Below are 20,845 nucleotides of genomic sequence, written 5' to 3'. Positions count from 1 at the left end.
AAACTTGTCAATTTCATATATTCACAATTTTCGTTCCACTGACTAATAACTTTTTATTAACACACTGTACATTCGAAAAAACGTAAAATTATATTTACAAAGCAGTGATATTTTTTGTTTTTATTAAAAATTTTTGTTTTCTCCACATCACAGTTCAATCTGATTTTTAAACAAATCCGTTTTCGCAAACGAACAACAAGTAAATCAACAAAAAAAAAACTTTTTTTAGCGCGGATTTGTTTGAAAAACGATCCGTTTAAGAGACACTTTCGAAATCATATAAAAAAATATTTTCATTGAGAACCAACAAATACTTTTCTCCGTCTAGATCAAAATTATAACGGAACAATCCAAAAATACAAAAATTTTTACAAAATTCAACAAATTTGAATCGTTGTTTCGATGGTATTAAAATACGAGGGAAGTTACTAAAGTCAATCAAATTGTAAACAAACTACACGCAATTAGTTGTATTTTTACCAAAAAAAATCGTCGATATTCTCAGAAATTTAATGAAAAATAAAACCTTAATCCGTCCACGTCAAACTGGCCGATATCTGACCGTAGAATTTCGAACGCCGTTTCTAGAGATTCGGCGCGCGCGTTTCATCGGTTCTTTCGGGGACAGAAACGGTCAAAATAGTTGGGGAAATGACCGTCGAAAATAGTATGAATGAAAATTTGAACATATCGTTGTCCTTATGTCCCAAATTTGGACACGAGTGATTATTTTTTTCATCTAAATTGTCAAAACTTGAAGAAAGTATAGAAAGTTCGAGGAATATTTAATTTATTAAACGAAAAACAGTTTATTGACGTATTTTTTTGATGTTTAATGATTCGTAAATTAATTGTTTTTGATCTAGAGGGTGGAAAGTACTTAATATCGTCACCAATTCATTGCAAATGTGAATTAGATACTCAAATAATACTTTAATGTGTAATTTTGAGATATTTTTTGTGTTTTTTCCGATAAATCAATAAATATATGCTTTTTTTTTAAATATACGTACAAAAAAATGTGTTAATCCGTATAAAAAAAAATTAAAAGGATTGAGAAGACAGTCAACCTTCCCTATATACATATGTACAATTTTTTTTTCAATTATTTGGTACAACCGTTTTTATCAGGTATCTTTTCATTTATTTTTTGTTTTTGAGAGAAAAAATTTTAAATTCATTGTGATTTGATACAGATTCACGAAAAAAAATCGAATACTAGAGGGTTGATAACACGTATTTATATACATATATGATTTTTGAAAGGTACAGTGAGAATTTGAAGGTAATAAACTGTTTGATTGACATGACAGAAACTTTTCGTTTTCATTTCGTAAGATCAGTAAATATTTCTGGGAAAATAAGCTGCAAATACATACAAAAAGTGATGGAAATTATATGAAAATGCACCAAAATGAAGAAAAATCATCATAATTTCATTCCAAATTGATCTGGTGATAATTCTAGTCGAAGAAATGATTTATTAGAGACTTTACGAAAGCTTTTGACTTTGTATCTGTGGAATTGACGTAAATTTACTAAGAAAAATGATGAAACATTAAAATATGATAAAAATACTGACCAAAAATGATGAAAATTATATGAAAATGCACCAAAATGAAGAAAATTCTTCATAATTTCATTCCAGATTGATCTGGTGATAATTCTAGTCGAAAAAATTATATATTAGAGACTCTACGAAAGCTTTTGACTTTGTATCTGATGAATAAACGTGAATTTATAAAGAAAAATGATAAAACATCAGAATATGATGAAAATACTGACCAAAAATGATGAAAATTATATGAAAATGCACCAAAATGAAGAAAAATCATCATAATTTCATTCCAAATTGATCTGGTGATAATTCTAGTCGAAGAAATGATTTATTAGAGACTTTACGAAAGCTTTTGACTTTATATCTGATGAATTGACGTAAATTTTCAAAGAAAAATCATAAAAAATCGAAATATGATGAAAATACATACAAAAAGTGATGAAAATTATATGAAAATGCACCAAAATGAAGAAAAATCATCATAATTTCATTCAAAATTGATCTGGTGATAATTCTAGTCGAAGAAATGATTTATTAGAGACTTTACGAAAGCTTTTGACTTTATATCTGATGAATAAACGTGAATTTATAAAGAAAAATGATGAAACATTAAAATATGATGAAAATACTGACGAAAAATGATGAAAATTATATGAAAATGCACCAAAATGAAGAAAAATCATCATAATTTCATTCCAAATTGATCTGGTGATAATTCTAGTCGAAGAAATGATTTCTTAGAGACTTTACGAAAGCTTTTGACTTTGTATCTGTGGAATTGACGTAAATTTACTAAGAAAAATGATGAAACATTAAAATATGATAAAAATACTGACCAAAAATGATGAAAATTATATGAAAATGCACCAAAATGAAGAAAATTCTTCATAATTTCATTCCAGATTGATCTGGTGATAATTCTAGTCGAAAAAATTATATATTAGAGACTTTACGAAAGCTTTTGACTTTGTATCTAATGAATAAACGTGAATTTTCAAAGAAAAATCATAAAAAATCGAAATATGATGAAAATACATACAAAAAGTGATGAAAATTATATGAAAATGCACCAAAATGAAGAAAAATCATCATAATTTCATTCCAAATTGATCTGGTGATAATTCTAGTCGAAGAAATGATTTATTAGAGACTTTACGAAAGCTTTTGACTTTGTATCTGATGAATAAACGTGAATTTATAAAGAAAAATGATAAAACATCAGAATATGATGAAAATACTGACGAAAAATGATGAAAATTATATGAAAATGCACCAAAATGAAGAAAAATCATCATAATTTCATTCCAAATTGATCTGGTGATAATTCTAGTCAAAAAAATTATATATTAGAGACTCTACGAAAGCTTTTGACTTTGTATCTGATGAATAAACGTGAATTTATAAAGAAAAATGATAAAACATCAGAATATGATGAAAATACTGACGAAAAATGATGAAAATTATATGAAAATGCACCAAAATGAAGAAAAATCATCATAATTTCATTCCAAATTGATCTGGTGATAATTCTAGTCGAAAAAATTATATATTAGAGACTTTACGAAAGCTTTTGACTTTGTATCTGTGGAATTGACGTAAATTTACTAAGAAAAATGATGAAACATTAAAATATGATAAAAATACTGACCAAAAATGATGAAAGTTATATGAAAATTCACCAAAATGAAGAAAATTCTTCATAATTTCATTCCAGATTGATCTGGTGATAATTCTAGTCGAAGAAATGATTTATTAGAGACTTTACGAAAGCTTTTGACTTTGTATCTGTGGAATTGACGTAAATTTACTAAGAAAAATGATGAAACATTAAAATATGATAAAAATACTGACCAAAAATGATGAAAGTTATATGAAAATTCACCAAAATGAAGAAAATTCTTCATAATTTCATTCCAGATTGATCTGGTGATAATTCTAGTCGAAGAAATGATTTATTAGAGACTTTACGAAAGCTTTTGACTTTGTATCTGTGGAATTGACGTAAATTTACTAAGAAAAATGATGAAACATTAAAATATGATAAAAATACTGACCAAAAATGATGAAAGTTATATGAAAATTCACCAAAATGAAGAAAATTCTTCATAATTTCATTCCAGATTGATCTGGTGATAATTCTAGTCGAAGAAATGATTTATTAGAGACTTTACGAAAGCTTTTGACTTTGTATCTGTGGAATTGACGTAAATTTACTAAGAAAAATGATGAAACATTAAAATATGATAAAAATACTGACCAAAAATGATGAAAATTATATGAAAATGCACCAAAATGAAGAAAATTCTTCATAATTTCATTCCAGATTGATCTGGTGATAATTCTAGTCGAAGAAATGATTTCTTAGAGACTTTACGAAAGCTTTTGACTTTGTATCTGTGGAATTGACGTAAATTTACTAAGAAAAACGATGAAACATTAAAATATGATAAAAATACTGACCAAAAATGATGAAAATTATATGAAAATGCACCAAAATGAAGAAAATTCTTCATAATTTCATTCCAGATTGATCTGGTGATAATTCTAGTCGAAAAAATTATATATTAGAGACTTTACGAAAGCTTTTGACTTTGTATCTAATGAATAAACGTGAATTTTCAAAGAAAAATCATAAAAAATCGAAATATGATGAAAATACATACAAAAAGTGATGAAAATTATATGAAAATGCACCAAAATGAAGAAAAATCATCATAATTTCATTCCAAATTGATCTGGTGATAATTCTAGTCGAAGAAATGATTTATTAGAGACTTTACGAAAGCTTTTGACTTTATATCTGATGAATTGACGTAAATTTTCAAAGAAAAATCATAAAAAATCGAAATATGATGGAAATACATACAAAAAGTGATGAAAATTATATGAAAATGCACCAAAATGAAGAAAAATCATCATAATTTCATTCAAAATTGATCTGGTGATAATTCTAGTCGAAGAAATGATTTATTAGAGACTTTACGAAAGCTTTTGACTTTATATCTGATGAATAAACGTGAATTTATAAAGAAAAATGATGAAACATTAAAATATGATAAAAATACTGACCAAAAATGATGAAAATTATATGAAAATTCACCAAAATGAAGAAAAATCATCATAATTTCATCTTAAATTGATCTGGTGATAATTCTAGTCGAAGAAATTATATATTAGAGACTCTACGAAAGCTTTTGACTTTGTATCTGTGGAATTGACTTAAATTTATAAAGATAAATGATGAAAAATCAAAATATGTGGAAATTTGGGGGGGGGGGGGGAAATTATGTGAAAATTCCTAAAACTATGAAAAATCAAAATAATTGCAATCAAAATTGATTAAGAAACAATTCTACTACAAAAAATAATGTATTATTCAGTTTATAAGGGATTTTGATTTCATTTTTTGAAAATAATTGTTGTAGAAACCAAATTTCAAAGCAAATTTTGCCATCAAAATCTTTTTACTGAAACTACATTATTTACGAGAGTTTCTGACTATATTTCCAAACAATCCGTTACAATATCAAAAGAAAATTCAAAACAATGAACCCAAATTCAAATTTCTAAAATTTCTAATGAAAATTGATGAAAAATAATTATAAAATCATATGTAATACATTATCTGACCTCCAGTACGTTTTGATTTTATTTTATTTTCGTTTTTCGTGAACCTGCAAATTAAAATTTCGTAAAACATTTAGCGACAAGCTTTTTATAACAGATTTCCAAGAAAAAAATTAGAAAACCGAAGTTTCTATATAAAAATTATTCGCCGATAGAAGGTAACAAAAAAAAATACAGAATACAGAATTTAAATGGTTGTTTTCTTTCGAAATAATTCAATTTCTGGTACCCCCGTATATAAACGGTATCAACTCGATATTCTTTAAAAGAATTCCAATTCAAACACGTAGAAATCGGCAAAAGGAATAATTAATTCAAGTATTTATCCATTAAAACTCTGTATCCAATTTATCACATTCGTTGGTTTCGCTACATGTTTAAAACAACCGACTATTAAGGATTTTTTTGCTACCAATCGGGAACCAATTTTGAAAAATTCAACTTCGTCAAAGACAAAGATTGTTGTTAACAACAAACGGTATGAAAAAAGTATAAACAAATACATTCGAATCAAAATTATTTCAGTTCGTTTTTCGGATCTAAGTTTTTAGCTCAAACTTTCAAAAATACGAAAATTTTTTTCAATAAAATCCCGTGAAAAACGATGAATATTCTACGTGGGTGTGTGTCAAATCAAATTTATCTGTATTTGAGATAGTTTTGTAGCAAAAACTCAAATTTGAAAAAGAAACCTTGGAAATATATAACACTTAACTCTGGTCAAAAAACAGAGTAAGAAGTAGGCTTTTCTTAGCGAAACAGGTATCACAAGTTGATTTAAACGAAAATATTTTAACGTATTTATGTTTATACACCTTTTTTAAATATATATTTTTGATTAAAAAACCAATTTTTAGGTTATTAGTCCTCGATACATAATACATCACTCAATAAAAGTCGTGCGACTGACATATGTCATTGTCAAGTCGATATGACGTTTATCAAATACCAACTATCACAAAACTATACGTCAAATGTCATAACATTCCGATTAATCGTAAAAAAGTGACAGTCATTCGAATGAAGTTAATTTTGTTATTTTCGAAACGATTGATACAAAATTTGTTTTAACAAAAGATGGTTGGTAAATAATTATAAATATTATGATTGTTTTCGAATAAATTGAATGCATAAACAATGTTTGAAGATGTTTCTTTTTATATTTAAATTTGTTTTTATTACAAATATATTCTAACTTGATATTTTTCAAAAAAATTAGCAAAATGGAAGCAGAAAATTGATTAATTGTGTGGAAATGATATTGAAATGAGTTAAATTACTATAATATCATCAAAAACTAGATTATGAAGAACTTTTTTTTCGAAGAAATGATAATTAAAGTTGTAATAAATTCTTATGATATATTTTTAAAAAAAAATTGTATCAATATTTAAAAATTTACTGAAAATAGAGGATAAAATGGTTAATAATTAGTAAAAATTGTTTAAAAACACGGAAATACCCCTAGGAATTAGTCTAGTGACGATATAATTTAAAAAAAATGATATATTAGGGGATTTGGAAGAGCTTTTGACATTGTCTCTTTCAAATAAATACAAAATTTTAGTTGGAGAATGTCTATTGTAATGTCTACGAAAATATAAGGGCTTCTTAATGACTCGAAAAACAGAAAATCAAAAAGAAATCAAAATTGATTAATAATTTGTAGAAATACTTTTAAAATGCTCTAAAAATAGAAGAATTGATGTTAATAAAAGGAAAAAATCAGTATAGTGGAAATTTTTTCTAAAAAAATTGCCTATAAGAGAATTTGAAAACGCTTTTGATATCAATAACGAATCAAAATATTGAAAATGGTACTTATACCAATTTGGAGATCCTACAAAGGCTTCTGACTAATGTCAAAGGACGAAAATACAAAAAAAGTGAGGTTAACGTATCAATATTTGAATGTAGAGGCTAAAATTGATTGATAATGTGTAAAAATTGAGACGAAATGCTTCAAAAACGAAATAATTCCAATTTAGAGATCCTTCAAAGGCTTCAGATTTATGTCAAAGGACGAAAATACAAAAAAGTGAGGTTAACATATCAATATTTGAATGTAGAGGCTAAAATTGATTGATAATGTGTAAAAATTGAGACGAAATGCTTCAAAAACGAAATAATTCCAATTTAGAGATCCTTCAAAGGCTTCAGATTAATGTCAAAGGACGAAAATACAAAAAAGTGAGGTTAACATATCAATATTTGAATGTAGAGGCTAAAATTGATTGATAATGTGTAAAAATTGAGACGAAATGCTTCAAAAACGAAATAATTCCAATTTAGAGATCCTTCAAAGGCTTCAGATTAATGTCAAAGGACGAAAATACAAAAAAGTGAGGTTAACATATCAATATTTGAATGTAGAGGCTAAAATAGATTGATAATGTGTAAAAATTGAGACGAAATGCTTCAAAAACGAAATAATTCCAATTTAGAGATCCTTCAAAGGCTTCAGATTTATGTCAAAGGACGAAAATACAAAAAAAGTGAGGTTAAAACGTATCAATATTTGAATGTAGAGGCTAAAATTGATTGATAATGTGTAAAAATTGAGACGAAATGCTTCAAAAACGAAATAATTCCAATTTAGAGATCCTTCAAAGGCTTCAGATTAATGTCAAAGGACGAAAATACAAAAAAGTGAGGTTAACATATCAATATTTGAATGTAGAGGCTAAAATAGATTGATAATGTGTAAAAATTGAGACGAAATGCTTCAAAAACGAAATAATTCCAATTTAGAGATCCTTCAAAGGCTTCAGATTTATGTCAAAGGACGAAAATACAAAAAAGTGAGGTTAACATATCAATATTTGAATGTGAAGGCTAAAATTGATTGATAATGTGTAAAAATTGAGACGAAATGCTTCAAAAACGAAATAATTCCAATTTAGAGATCCTTCAAAGGCTTTAGATTAATGTCAAAGGACGAAAATACAAAAAAAGTGAGGTTAACGTATCAATATTTGAATGTAGAGGCTAAAATTGATTGATAATGTGTAAAAATTAAAACATAATGCTTCAAAAACGAAATAATTCCAATTTAGAGATCCTTTAAAGGCTTCAGATTAATGTCAAAGGACGAAAATACAAAAAAAGTGAGGTTAACGTATCAATATTTGAATGTAGAGGCTAAAATTGATTGATAATGTGTAAAAATTGAGACGAAATGCTTCAAAAACGAAATAATTCCAATTTAGAGATCCTTCAAAGGCTTCAGATTAATGTCAAAGGACGAAAATACAAAAAAAGTGAGGTTAACGTATCAATATTTGAATGTAGAGGCTAAAATTGATTGATAATGTGTAAAAATTGAGACGAAATGCTTCAAAAACGAAATAATTCCAATTTAGAGATCCTTCAAAGGCTTCAGATTAATGTCAAAGGACGAAAATACAAAAAAAGTGAGGTTAAAACATATCAATATTTGAATGTAGAGGCTAAAATTGATTGATAATGTGTAAAAATTGAGACGAAATGCTTCAAAAACGAAATAATTCCAATTTAGAGATCCTTCAAAGGCTTCAGATTAATGTCAAAGGACGAAAATACAAAAAAAGTGAGGTTAACGTATCAATATTTGAATGTAGAGGCTAAAATTGATTGATAATGTGTAAAAATTGAGACGAAATGCTTCAAAAACGAAATAATTCCAATTTAGAGATCCTTCAAAGGCTTCAGATTAATGTCAAAGGACGAAAATACAAAAAAGTGAGGTTAACATATCAATATTTGAATGTAGAGGCTAAAATTGATTGATAATGTGTAAAAATTGAGACGAAATGCTTCAAAAACGAAATAATTCCAATTTAGAGATCCTTCAAAGGCTTTAGATTAATGTCAATGGACGAAAATACAAAAAAAGTGAGGTTAACGTATCAATATTTGAATGTAGAGGCTAAAATTGATTGATAATGTGTAAAAATTGAGACGAAATGCTTCAAAAACGAAATAATTCCAATTTAGAGATCCTTCAAAGGCTTTAGATTAATGTCAAAGGACGAAAATACAAAAAAAGTGAGGTTAACGTATCAATATTTGAATGTAGAGGCTAAAATTGATTGATAATGTGTAAAAATTAAAACATAATGCTTCAAAAACGAAATAATTCCAATTTAGAGATCCTTCAAAGGCTTCAGATTTATGTCAAAGGACGAAAATACAAAAAAAGTGAGGTTAACATATCAATATTTGAATGTAGAGGCTAAAATTGATTGATAATGTGTATAATTTGAGCCAAACTGCTTCAAAATCGAGGTAATTGACAATAATTTGATCAGGAATTAGTCTGGTGGAAAGTTTATCATGGAAACGAGATAATTCCCTTTTAGAGACGCTACAAAGGCTTCTGACTAAAGTCAAAGAACGAAAATACAAAAAAAATGAAGTTAACATATAAATATTTGAAGATAGAGATTAATAATTGAGTCAAAATGCTTCAAAAACGAAATAATTGACAATAATTTCATCAGGAATTAGTCTGGTGGAAAGTTTATCATTGAAAATGATACTAATTACAATTTAGAGACGCTACAAAGGCTTCCGACTAAAGTCAAAGAACGAAAATACAAAAAAGTGAGGTTAACGTATCAATATTTGAGAATAGAGACTAAAATTGATTGATAATATGTAAAAATTGAGACAAAATGCCTCAAAAATGAGATAATTCCAATTTAGAAATCCTTCAAAGGATTCTGACTAAAGTTAAAGAACAAAACTACAAAAAAGTGAGGTTAGAGACTAAAATTGATTAATAATCTGTAGTAATTGATTCAAAATTCTTCAAATACGAGATAATTGTTTAGTAAAAATTCTTTACGAAGAAATTTATGAATTTGGTATCATAAAATTCCACCAAAAAAAACGGTTTATCACGTAATTTGCAAAAACTTTCGACTTAATTTTCGTAATAAATAGCAGCAATATTAAAAAATGAATTCAAAAACATAGAGGGCCCCTAAATACCTTCTATATTATGTTGGAAAACATTAATATCATATACAAGATGTCTCAAAATGCAATTTCCAAATGATATTTGTAAAAATGAAATTTGTGTACTCAAAATTTCAACTAATAAAATCATTTTAATTAAAAAATACGCCGAAACTATATATTATGATCAGAGACGGACATAAATAGTGCTGTTTATGTCCCGCAAACAATAATTTTATGATTTATTCTTAGAAATAATCATTCGAAGTATTTACAACTTTCTAAAATATGTCTATAACGGTAGAAGATCATAACAATGAGTAAAGACACTGTAAATCAATCCAAAGTGACGTTAGTGTGTCTGAAAATTTGAGTATTAGATCCCCGGGTCATTGTTCGAATGAACCCTTGCATAAATCGGATATTTCGAACTACAGATTTGATTATTAATACAGAAAAAGGTGAAAAAAAAAGAAAATCGTGAGGTTATTTTAGGTTAGGAATCAATAAATTATCAAATCCTCGAAGGATTTAGAAAAAAAGAAAAGGAATACCAAACCAAATCCTGTTTTTATTATTTGGCTTTGTATTTTCGATGTTTTTGGCGACGAAATTATAAAATGTGTAATAAAAACTGAAAAATTGTTGACAGAAGTTACGTATACTGGAAAGGGGGGAAAATTTTAATGAATATGAACATTAGAAGTACGTGTTTTGAGAAATTTGGAAAAGCTAAAAAATGATAAATGGGGTGTGTAAATATGAAGATTTTATGACCTTGAAAGTTATTTATTTCGTTAAATATCCAAATAAATACGAAAAATTAGTTATTTTGGGGTTGTTTTATCTTTTATTATGTTTCTGATTGAAAACAAAAGTTTTTTTTTTAAACATTGTACGTGAAAGTGAATTAATATTAATATTTTTTCGATTTTGTGTATAATTTTAATAAATTTGAATTGATTCATACCATTTTTAGGTTATGTTATAGTCCTGTAGTTCTGAGAATCGCTAACTCAGTGACTATTGCTGATTTTTTTAATCTACATTCCTTGCTACATTATTTTATAAAAAGATTGGAGAAATTTCTGAATTCCAGAAGAAAAAATGTCAATTTCTAAACCATCGAACTATAATAAATTTAAACTACGATTTGATTCGAAATATTCACAAATTTGATTAGTAAATGTACTTTTTTATATCTGATAACAAGGAAGATCGATTTTTAGAGGATTTAATGAATCATATTGCTGATAATTAAGCCCACAAACACCTCATTGATCTACAAAAATATCCCATTAGATTAAATACAGTCACTTAAAATTTCTTTCTTTTTTTTTTAGATTTTTGAGATTTGTGAGTTAATTATGATACCTACAGACGCCATTTTATGCTTAAATTGAAGACATTTTCATTAGCTACAACATTCTAAGTTATAATTTTTCTCATAAAACGATTATTTTCATGGAAATCAGCGTCGAAAGTTTATTTTTGTGTCAAAAAATTGTTTAATTTTGATGTACTGTATCTCGGAAAGTACATAGTAAAAAAAGCTGATTTTGTAACAAAATTACACCAATTTCAGTATCTTTTAGTAACTTTTAATGTACACAGACAGTTTTTTTCACAGACCAACAAACGATTATGAAAGTTGAATTAATAAATTTTTTTGTTTTTTTAGATTTTTGAAGTTTGTGAGTTAACTATGAGGTTTAAAGACGCCATTTTGTGCTTAAATTGAAGACATTTTCATTAGCTACAACATTCTAAGTTATAATTTTTCTCATAAAACGATTATTTTCATGGAAATCAGCGTCGAAAGTTTATTTTTGTCTCAAAAAATTGTTTAATTTTGATGTACCGTATCTCGGAAAGTACATAGTAAAAAAAGCTGATTTTGTAACAAAATTACACCGATTTCTGTATTCTTAGGGAGCTTCGGACCTACAAAAGATTATGAAATTTTATTTGATCAAAATTTCTTGTTTTTTAGATTTTTGAGATTTGGTAATTAACTATAAGGCCTACAGACGCCATTTTATGCTTAAATTGAAGACATTTTCATTAGCTACAACATTCTAAGTTATAATTTTTCTCATAAAACGATTATTTTCGTAGAAATTAGCGTCGAAAGTTTATTTTTGTGTCAAAAAATTGTTTAATTTTGATGTACTGTATCTCGGAAAGTACATAGTAAAAAAAGCTGATTTTATAACAAAATTACACCAATTTCAGTATCTTTTAGTAACTTTTAATGTACACAGACAGTTTTTTTCACAGACCAACAAACGATTATGAAAGTTGAATTAATAAATTTTTTTGTTTTTTTAGATTTTTGAAGTTTGTGAGTTAACTATGAGGTTTAAAGACGCCATTTTGTGCTTAAATTGAAGACATTTTCATTAGCTACAACATTCTAAGTTATAATTTTTCTCATAAAACGATTATTTTCATGGAAATCAGCGTCGAAAGTTTATTTTTGTGTCAAAAAATTGTTTAATTTTGATGTACCGTATCTCGGAAAGTACATAGTAAAAAAAGCTGATTTTGTAACAAAATTACACCAATTTCAGTATCTTTTAGTAACTTTTAATGTACACAGACAGTTTTTTTCACAGACCAACAAACGATTATGAAAGTTGAATTAATAAATTTTTTTGTTTTTTTAGATTTTTGAAGTTTGTGAGTTAACTATGAGGTTTAAAGACGCCATTTTGTGCTTAAATTGAAGACATTTTCATTAGCTACAACATTCTAAGTTATAATTTTTCTCATAAAACGATTATTTTCGTAGAAATTAGCGTCGAAAGTTTATTTTTGTGTCAAAAAATTGTTTAATTTTGATGTACCGTATCTCGGAAAGTACATAGTAAAAAAAGCTGATTTTGTAACAAAATTACACCAATTTCAGTATCTTTTAGTAACTTTTAATGTACACAGACAGTTTTTTTCACAGACCAACAAACGATTATGAAAGTTGAATTAATAAATTTTTTTGTTTTTTTAGATTTTTGAAGTTTGTGAGTTAACTATGAGGTTTAAAGACGCCATTTTGTGCTTAAATTGAAAACATTTTCATTAGCTACAACATTCTAAGTTATAATTTTTCTCATAAAACGATTATTTTCGTAGAAATTAGCGTCGAAAGTTTATTTTTGTGTCAAAAAATTGTTTAATTTTGATGTACCGTATCTCGGAAAGTACATAGTAAAAAAAGCTGATTTTGTAAGAAAATTACACCAATTTCAGTATCTTTTAGTAACTTTTAATGTACACAAACAGTTTTTTTCACAGACCAACAAACGATTATGAAAGTTGAATTAATAAATTTTTTTGGTTTTTTAGATTTTTGAAGATTGTGAGTTAACTATGAGGTTTAAAGACGCCATTTTGTGCTTAAATTGAAGACATTTTCATTAGCTACAACATTCTAAGTTATAATTTTTCTCATAAAACGATTATTTTCATGGAAATCAGCGTCGAAAGTTTATTTTTGTGTCAAAAAATGGTTTAGTTTTGATGTACCGTATCTCAGAAAGTATATAGTAAAAAAACCTGATTTTATAACAAAATTACACCGATTTCTGTATTCTTAGGGAGCTTCGGACCTACAAAAGATTATGAAATTTTATTTGATCAAAATTTCTTGTTTTTTAGATTTTTGAGATTTGGTAATTAACTATAAGGCCTACAGACGCCATTTTATGCTTAAAGTGAAGACATTGTCATTAGCTACAAGTTTCTATGTCATATTTTTTCTCATAAAATGATTATTTCCATAGAAATTAGTGTCGAAAGTTTATTTTTCTATTAAAAAATTGTTTAATTTTGATGGACTGTATCTCGGAAAGTATATGGTGAAAAAAGCTGATTTTATAACAAAATTACACCGATTTCTGTATTCTTTGGGAGCTTGGGACCAACAAAAGATTATGAAATTTTATTTAATCAAAATTTTTTGTTTTTTAGATTTTTGAGATTTGGTAATTAACTATAAGGCCTACAGACGCCATTTTATGCTTAAATTGAAGACATTTTCATAAGCTACAAGTTTCTATCTCATATTTTTTCTCATAAAACGATTATTTTCATAGAAATCGCTATCGAAAGTTTATTTTTTTATTTTTCTATCAAAAAATTGTTTAATTTTGATGGACTGTATTTCGGAAAGTACATAGTGAAAAAATTGATTTTAAAGCAAAATTATACCGATTCCAGTATCTTTTAGGAACTTCCAATGTAAATCGTTCTTTAAAGACTAACAAACGATTATAAAATTTTAATTTTTGTATTTTACATTTTTGAGATCTGGTAATTAACCATAAGGCCTACAGACGCCATTTTATCTTTAAATTGAAGACATTTTCATTAATTACAACATTTTATCTTTTATTTTTTTTCTTAAATCGATTATTTTTATGGAAATGAATGTCGAAAGTTTTCCGTTCTCTAAGAAAATTTTTTAATTTTGATAGACTGTATTTCGATAATCATAGAGTTGAAAAAGCTGAATCCGGTGCAAAATATAGAGATTTCAGTATATTCTGAAAACTTGCAAAGCATATAATTCTATAAAACTATTTAACTTTTGCGCAAATTTGATATTACACGTTTTTTTTCATATTGCAGAGATTTAAGATTTTTGAATCAACTTTAAAGCTTAAATTAAAAGCTATTCCCATTTCCTACAATATTTTTTTATAAATTTCCGTCTTAAAACGATTAATTTCATTTAAACCGAAGTCAAAAATATTTTTTTAGCGTCGAAAAATCGTCTAGTTTCGACAAGACCGCCACCTGGTAATTATTGAAGTTCGAAAGATGATTCTGATGTAAAATTGAAAAACAAACTCTGAAAATTACGATTATTCGAAGAATACAAATTTAATTTTATATTTTGAAGGTTTCAATTAGCGATTTCTAAGCTCGAAATTACCAGAAAAAACAAAGGTGTATAAACGAACGTGTTTTACGAACGCATATATTTCAAAATATACTTTTTGATGAAAAAAAAAAATAGAAAAAAATAAAAAAAATCATCGTGTCATACCTGAATATCAGCCGAGAAACTTAATAACTGATACATTATAGTAAATAGTAGTTATCTATATAGTTTTATGTACACACATAAAGAGAAAAAAGAAATGAAAAAAAGGAAAAAAAAAAAAAATGAAAAATTCACAGTTGCGGCACATCAATGTCCTGCGCCACAAATAGCGGTTCTCACATGTGCGTCAGCGGAGCCAAAGGTCCTTGCACCATCGGATCCGGCGAGCTGCTATATTGGTGTTGCATGTGCTGGACACCACCGTCGGTAGGCAGGTACATCGATATCATTTGGCGGAGATCCCCCTGTTGCGGTTGTCCCGAATATTCCCTTTTGATGCCGGCCGGCGTCGGCGTATGCAAACCCGAACTGGGACTCACCGGTTCCGATTTGATACTAGAACCCGATGGACTGTGCGACGATCCCGCCTGGTGCATCCCGTACGGCGAACCCGCACTATTCGGCACCGTGGTCGTGTACGAACCGTAACCGCCGTTCATGTAATTGTGCTGCATCTGCCCCATATCGTACCTGGGGTAGTTCGCGGTGGTGTATTGTTGTTGGTAGGCGGTCGGATCGTGCATCATGTACCCGTTCGGCATGTACCCGTTGGGCATTTGGTACATTTCGCGCGCCGCCGCTACTTGTTGTTGTACGGATGCGGGAGCGGTTCTAGTCGGATCCGAATTCGATAATAAGCCCGAACCGCCCAAAGGGTATTTGTCTTTTTTCAATAGGGTTTTTGTTTTGCGTCTCGGTCGGTATTTGTAATCGGGATGTTCCTTCATATGGACAGCTCGCAATCGTTTGGCCTCGTCTATGAACGGTCGTTTTTCCGATTCGCTCAATAATTTCCATTCGGCGCCCAATCTTTTCGATATTTCCGAATTGTGCATTTTCGGATTTTCCTGCGCCATTTTCCTCCTTTGTCCTCTCGACCACACCATAAAAGCGTTCATAGGTCTTTTCACTCTTTCCATATTTTGAGCTTTCGACGAATTATTATTATTATTTTGCGTCGGCTGTTGTTGTTGTTGTTGTTGTTGCTGCTGCTGTTGTTGTTGTTGATGATGATGATTCTGCGTTTGGTGTTGATGTTGATGATGTATTTGCGGTCCTTGCGGTTGATGGTGTATCTGATGGGGGTGTTGAGTTAAACCGTGCATCGGAGCTTGACTTAAAGCACTCAAAGAACCGTAATTTTGTAACGAATGATGCGGGGGAATGTTCCCGTGCAAACTGCCTCCTTTGAGGTCCGTTTCCATCGTCAACATATCTTCCGTTGGCGCAAACAGTTTGCTGGTTGTCACTACACACTTTTTTTCTAACACTCCGAAACTCCGAAACGATCGCTCCGCACACGACAGCGGCACACTCTATTCTGAATGGCCAATGTGCTGCTGCGTATCCGCGTCCCCACCTAATCGCTTGATTGACAGAACCGCCTGCCATGTTTTGCGTGCGCCAATGATGCGCAAGTCCGCCCGATAGACACGCCTCCGAAGCGCTCCCACCGCCCGCTACGACTACCGCGCAACTGTCCAACTAATTACCGGCTATCGCTAATTATACCTAGAGGGTATTTTTACTGTAAGGAGTAATAATAATTAATTAATACGTTGCGCGCATCATTTCGAAATTCTCTAATTAATCGAGGTAACGTAAAAGAAATTTAACTATTTCGTTTTTTTTTTTTTTCGATTATTTCAACGTTGAATTTAATTGGGCCGTGTTAATATTTATACAATAACCTACTAGATCTGAAGTATCGACTATTTAACTCGTATTAAAGAATTTACTACAAGTAATTGTTATATAAACGTTACCAATATAATAAATTACGTATTAGAATCGATTTCGAATAATTATACAGGGTGATGGTTGTTTAAAATGTAACGATCGTGTTGTTTGTCCCACATAAAGAAAATTGCGAGTTGTATATATGATTAGATCGAGTGGAGTCGCCAATTAGGGTGATCGCGGGGTGGAAAAGTGAAATTCCAGTTTATTTTCTTTTCGAGTAGATGGCATAAATGCGGAAAGGCGGCGTAGCGAATCGGTGATTGCATATAAGCTTGGTGACAAGTCGACAAGTGGTAAGATAATGACCTACACGTGGGCAACCATCGTGAAAAAATCAAATGCTCTTCGCTTTACACACACGTACAAAAAAAAAAAATAAAGTCGAGATAGAGAGACGTTGTATATACGACGACACGAAACGTTACGCCTTTTTGAACATATTTCTGGTAAAAAATCGCTTGAAGGATGTCGCCGTGATTAATTGCGACGGGACGTCAATTATCTACCCAACTTACCTATTAGTTTCGTCATTGATATTCGACAGAGCGTATATACGATGTCAATCAGAAATATCGCCTTTTCGAAAATGACGAAATAAAAAAAATTGACTTTTGTAGATTTAGTTGGAATTTTCCTCACCAGAGCTTTGTTTTGTTTAAATGAGATTATCCTCGAAAAGGATTTTTACCGACAAAACTCCCCGATTCCCTTAGAAGTAGTAATAATTTGATTATATGATATTTCTTCGAAAATATTGAATTTAGAGAAAAAAGTTTCAAATAAAAAATGAAGCTCTTGAAAAATACTACAAAAAATGTTCTATACATTTTTTACATAAAACTATTTTTTTAAGTGTTATCAGCTAATATATCTCGACAGGGGTTGAATTTATTAACCTAAATTAACCTAATATACTGAGTAGTTAATGATTTATTTGTATCAACATATTTTACATTTCGTCCTGTATAATCATCCTAACCCAGCCTCATCTTCTACAAGTGTGCGAAAGGGCATTAACGATCCCCCCAGCGCCACTCTCTACGAAAAATTTTTTTTGTTTTTTATTTCGGATTATTTTATGTCATAACAGCCGAAAAATCAAATTTACGTGAAAAACGTTGATAACCTTATTTGAAGATCTTTTCAAGAGCTTCAATTTTTATTTGAAACTTTTTTCTCTAAAATTGATATTTTCGAAGGTATTTAGGGAAATTATTTTTTTTTTGTTTTTTATATCGGATTATTTTATGCCATAACAGCCGAAAAATCAAATTTTCGTGAAAAACGTTAATAACCTTATTTGAAGATCTTTTCAAGAGCTTCAATTTTTATTTGAAACTTTTTTCTCAAAAATTTATATTTTCGAAGGTATTTAGGGAAATTATTGTTTTTTGTTTTTTATATCGGATTATTTTATGTCATAACAGCCGAAAAATCAAATTTACGTGAAAAACGTTGATAACCTTATTTGAAAATCTTTTCAAGAGCTTCAGTTTTTATTTGAAACTTTTTTTTCTAAAATTGATATTTTCGAAGATATCTAGTTAAATTCGTACAACTACAAGTGGCGAAAATCTTTCCAGGAATTATCTTTCTCAATAAAAGACAAAAATTTCAGCAAAATCGTCTGTGATGACAATTAGAAAGTTGGTACAATAATTTTCTGAGATCTAGGGATAAAATACGACATTTGTCAACGCAGTTTTTTTATATTTTAGTTTGTATTAACGCGGCATGTTTTAGAAATTTGTATTGGGTTCAAAATATAGTAAATCCCTCGTATATGTTCGCGTAGTTGGGGTTAAGCAAAATTTTTTTTCGCATAAAACTTCCTGAGGTATTTTTTTTAAATGCAATACCTACAATGAGTTCCAACTGACAATTATCTTCGGAAATTTATTTTTTTTGGTAAATTATATCCAAAAGTTATTTTCGTGTCCTGTATTTTATGTCATAACAGCCGAAAAATCAAATTTACGTGAAAAACGTTGATAACCTTATTTGAAGATCTTTTCAAGAGCTTCAATTTTTATTTGAAACTTTTTTCTCTAAAATTGATATTTTCGAAGGTATTTAGGGAAATTATTTTTTTTTTTGGTAAATTATATCCAAAAGTTATTTTCGTGTCCTGTATTTGATGTCATAACAGCCGACAAATCAAATTTTCGTAAAAAACGTTGATAACCTTATTTGAAGATCTTTTCAAGAGCTTCATTTTTTATTTGAAACTTTTTTCTCTAAAATTGATATTTTCGAAGGAATTTAGTAAAATTATTGTTTTTTTGTTTTTTATATCGGATTATTTTATGCCATAACAGCCGAAAAATCAAATTTTCGTAAAAAACGTTGATAACCTTATTTGAAGATCTTTTCAAGAGCTTCAGTTTTTATTTAAAACTTTTTTCTCTAAAATTGATATTTTCGAAGGAATTTAGTAAAATTATTGTTTTTTTGTTTTTTATATCGGATTATTTTATGCCATAACAGTCGAAAAATCAAATTTACGTAAAAAACGTTGAAAACCTTATTTGAAGATCTTTTTAAGAGCTTCAGTTTTTATTTGAAACTTTTTTCTCTAAAATTGATATTTTCGAAGGAATTTAGTAAAATTATTGTTTTTTTGTTTTTTATATCGGATTATTTTATGCCATAACAGTCGAAAAATCAAATTTACGTAAAAAACGTTGAAAACCTTATTTGAAGATCTTTTTAAGAGCTTCAGTTTTTATCTGAAACTTTTTTCTGTAAAATTGATATTTTCGAAGGAATTTAGTAAAATTATTGTTTTTTTGTTTTTTATATCGGATTATTTTATGCCATAACAGCCGAAAAATCAAATTTTCGTAAAAAACGTTGATAACCTTATTTGAAGATCATTTCAAGAGCTTCAGTTTTTATTTGAAACTTTTTTTTCTAAAATTGATATTTTCGAAGATATTTAGTTAAATTCGTACAACTACAAGTGGCGAAAATCTTTCCAGGAATTATCTTTCTCAATAAAAGACAAAAATTTCAGCAAAATCGTCTGTGATGACAATTAGAAAGTTTTTATAATAATTTTCTGAGATCTAGAGATAAAATACGACATCTGTCAACGCGGCTTTTTATATTTTAGTTTGTATTAACGCGGCATGTTTGGATTAAAAATATAGTAAATCCCCCGTATATATTCGCGTAGTTGGAGGTTCATTTTATTTCTAATAAATTACGTCCAATTTTACTTTATATTGAGTTTGATATTTCTCAGAATTACCAAAAACGTTTCCTCAAATTTCACAATATCTTTCGCTTGTCAAATTTCGACGTCCTTGACATATAAATATTTACGACGGGATTAAGACCTTTTTTCTGTTATTAGTTACCTGATTCGAAAATTACAAATCCCAAAAACTTTCTCTTCCCGATTCTAAAATAAACTTTTATCGAACAAAAATTACTAAAAACTATTCGATTATACGGTTTCAAATTACAAACTTTTCCGCCGATTTTATCTCGAAATAAAACGGATTTCGAATCAATTTCGGATCGGAATCCTCTCTCTTTCACTCTCCCCGACTAGCCAGGATAATATCGGTAGATAATCGGTCTTAATGCCACTTGATTACCTACTTTATCTCGGGGGAGACCAAACAGATTCTTACATGTGTTTCTAATCGTGAGAATGATCCACCTAAACCACTGATTTTTCCACGCCACATCCCGCAATCGCCACCTACTTTGTTTTAAGATAATTTTCCGCATTTTTCAACTTAATGAATAGTTGTTTCCTTGATTAAAAGAATATGGGTAATAAAACTTCGTTTTCCATCGAAAACTAGCCTCTACGTTCACCAGATTTGACGCTATGTCATCTCTAACTTTGGAATTTC

The 20,845-nt window shown here is 28.7% G+C and overlaps 1 protein-coding gene across 1 annotated transcript; it reads right to left on the bottom strand.

The window, feature by feature from the left end:
- Positions 1-13,768: 13,768 nt before the first annotated feature.
- Positions 13,769-16,554, bottom strand: LOC130903529 (transcription factor Sox-3). The gene has a single exon (XM_057815681.1). It carries the CDS (start codon positions 16,445-16,447, stop codon positions 15,350-15,352), a length of 1,098 nt encoding a protein of 365 aa, XP_057671664.1. The 5' UTR covers positions 16,448-16,554; the 3' UTR covers positions 13,769-15,349.
- Positions 16,555-20,845: the final 4,291 nt, after the last annotated feature.

Source organism: Diorhabda carinulata, chromosome 2 (assembly GCF_026250575.1).
Source record: "Diorhabda carinulata isolate Delta chromosome 2, icDioCari1.1, whole genome shotgun sequence".
In the NCBI taxonomy this organism is placed as follows: Eukaryota; Metazoa; Arthropoda; class Insecta; order Coleoptera; family Chrysomelidae; genus Diorhabda; species Diorhabda carinulata.
This window is presented reverse-complemented; position numbering and strand designations above follow the sequence as displayed.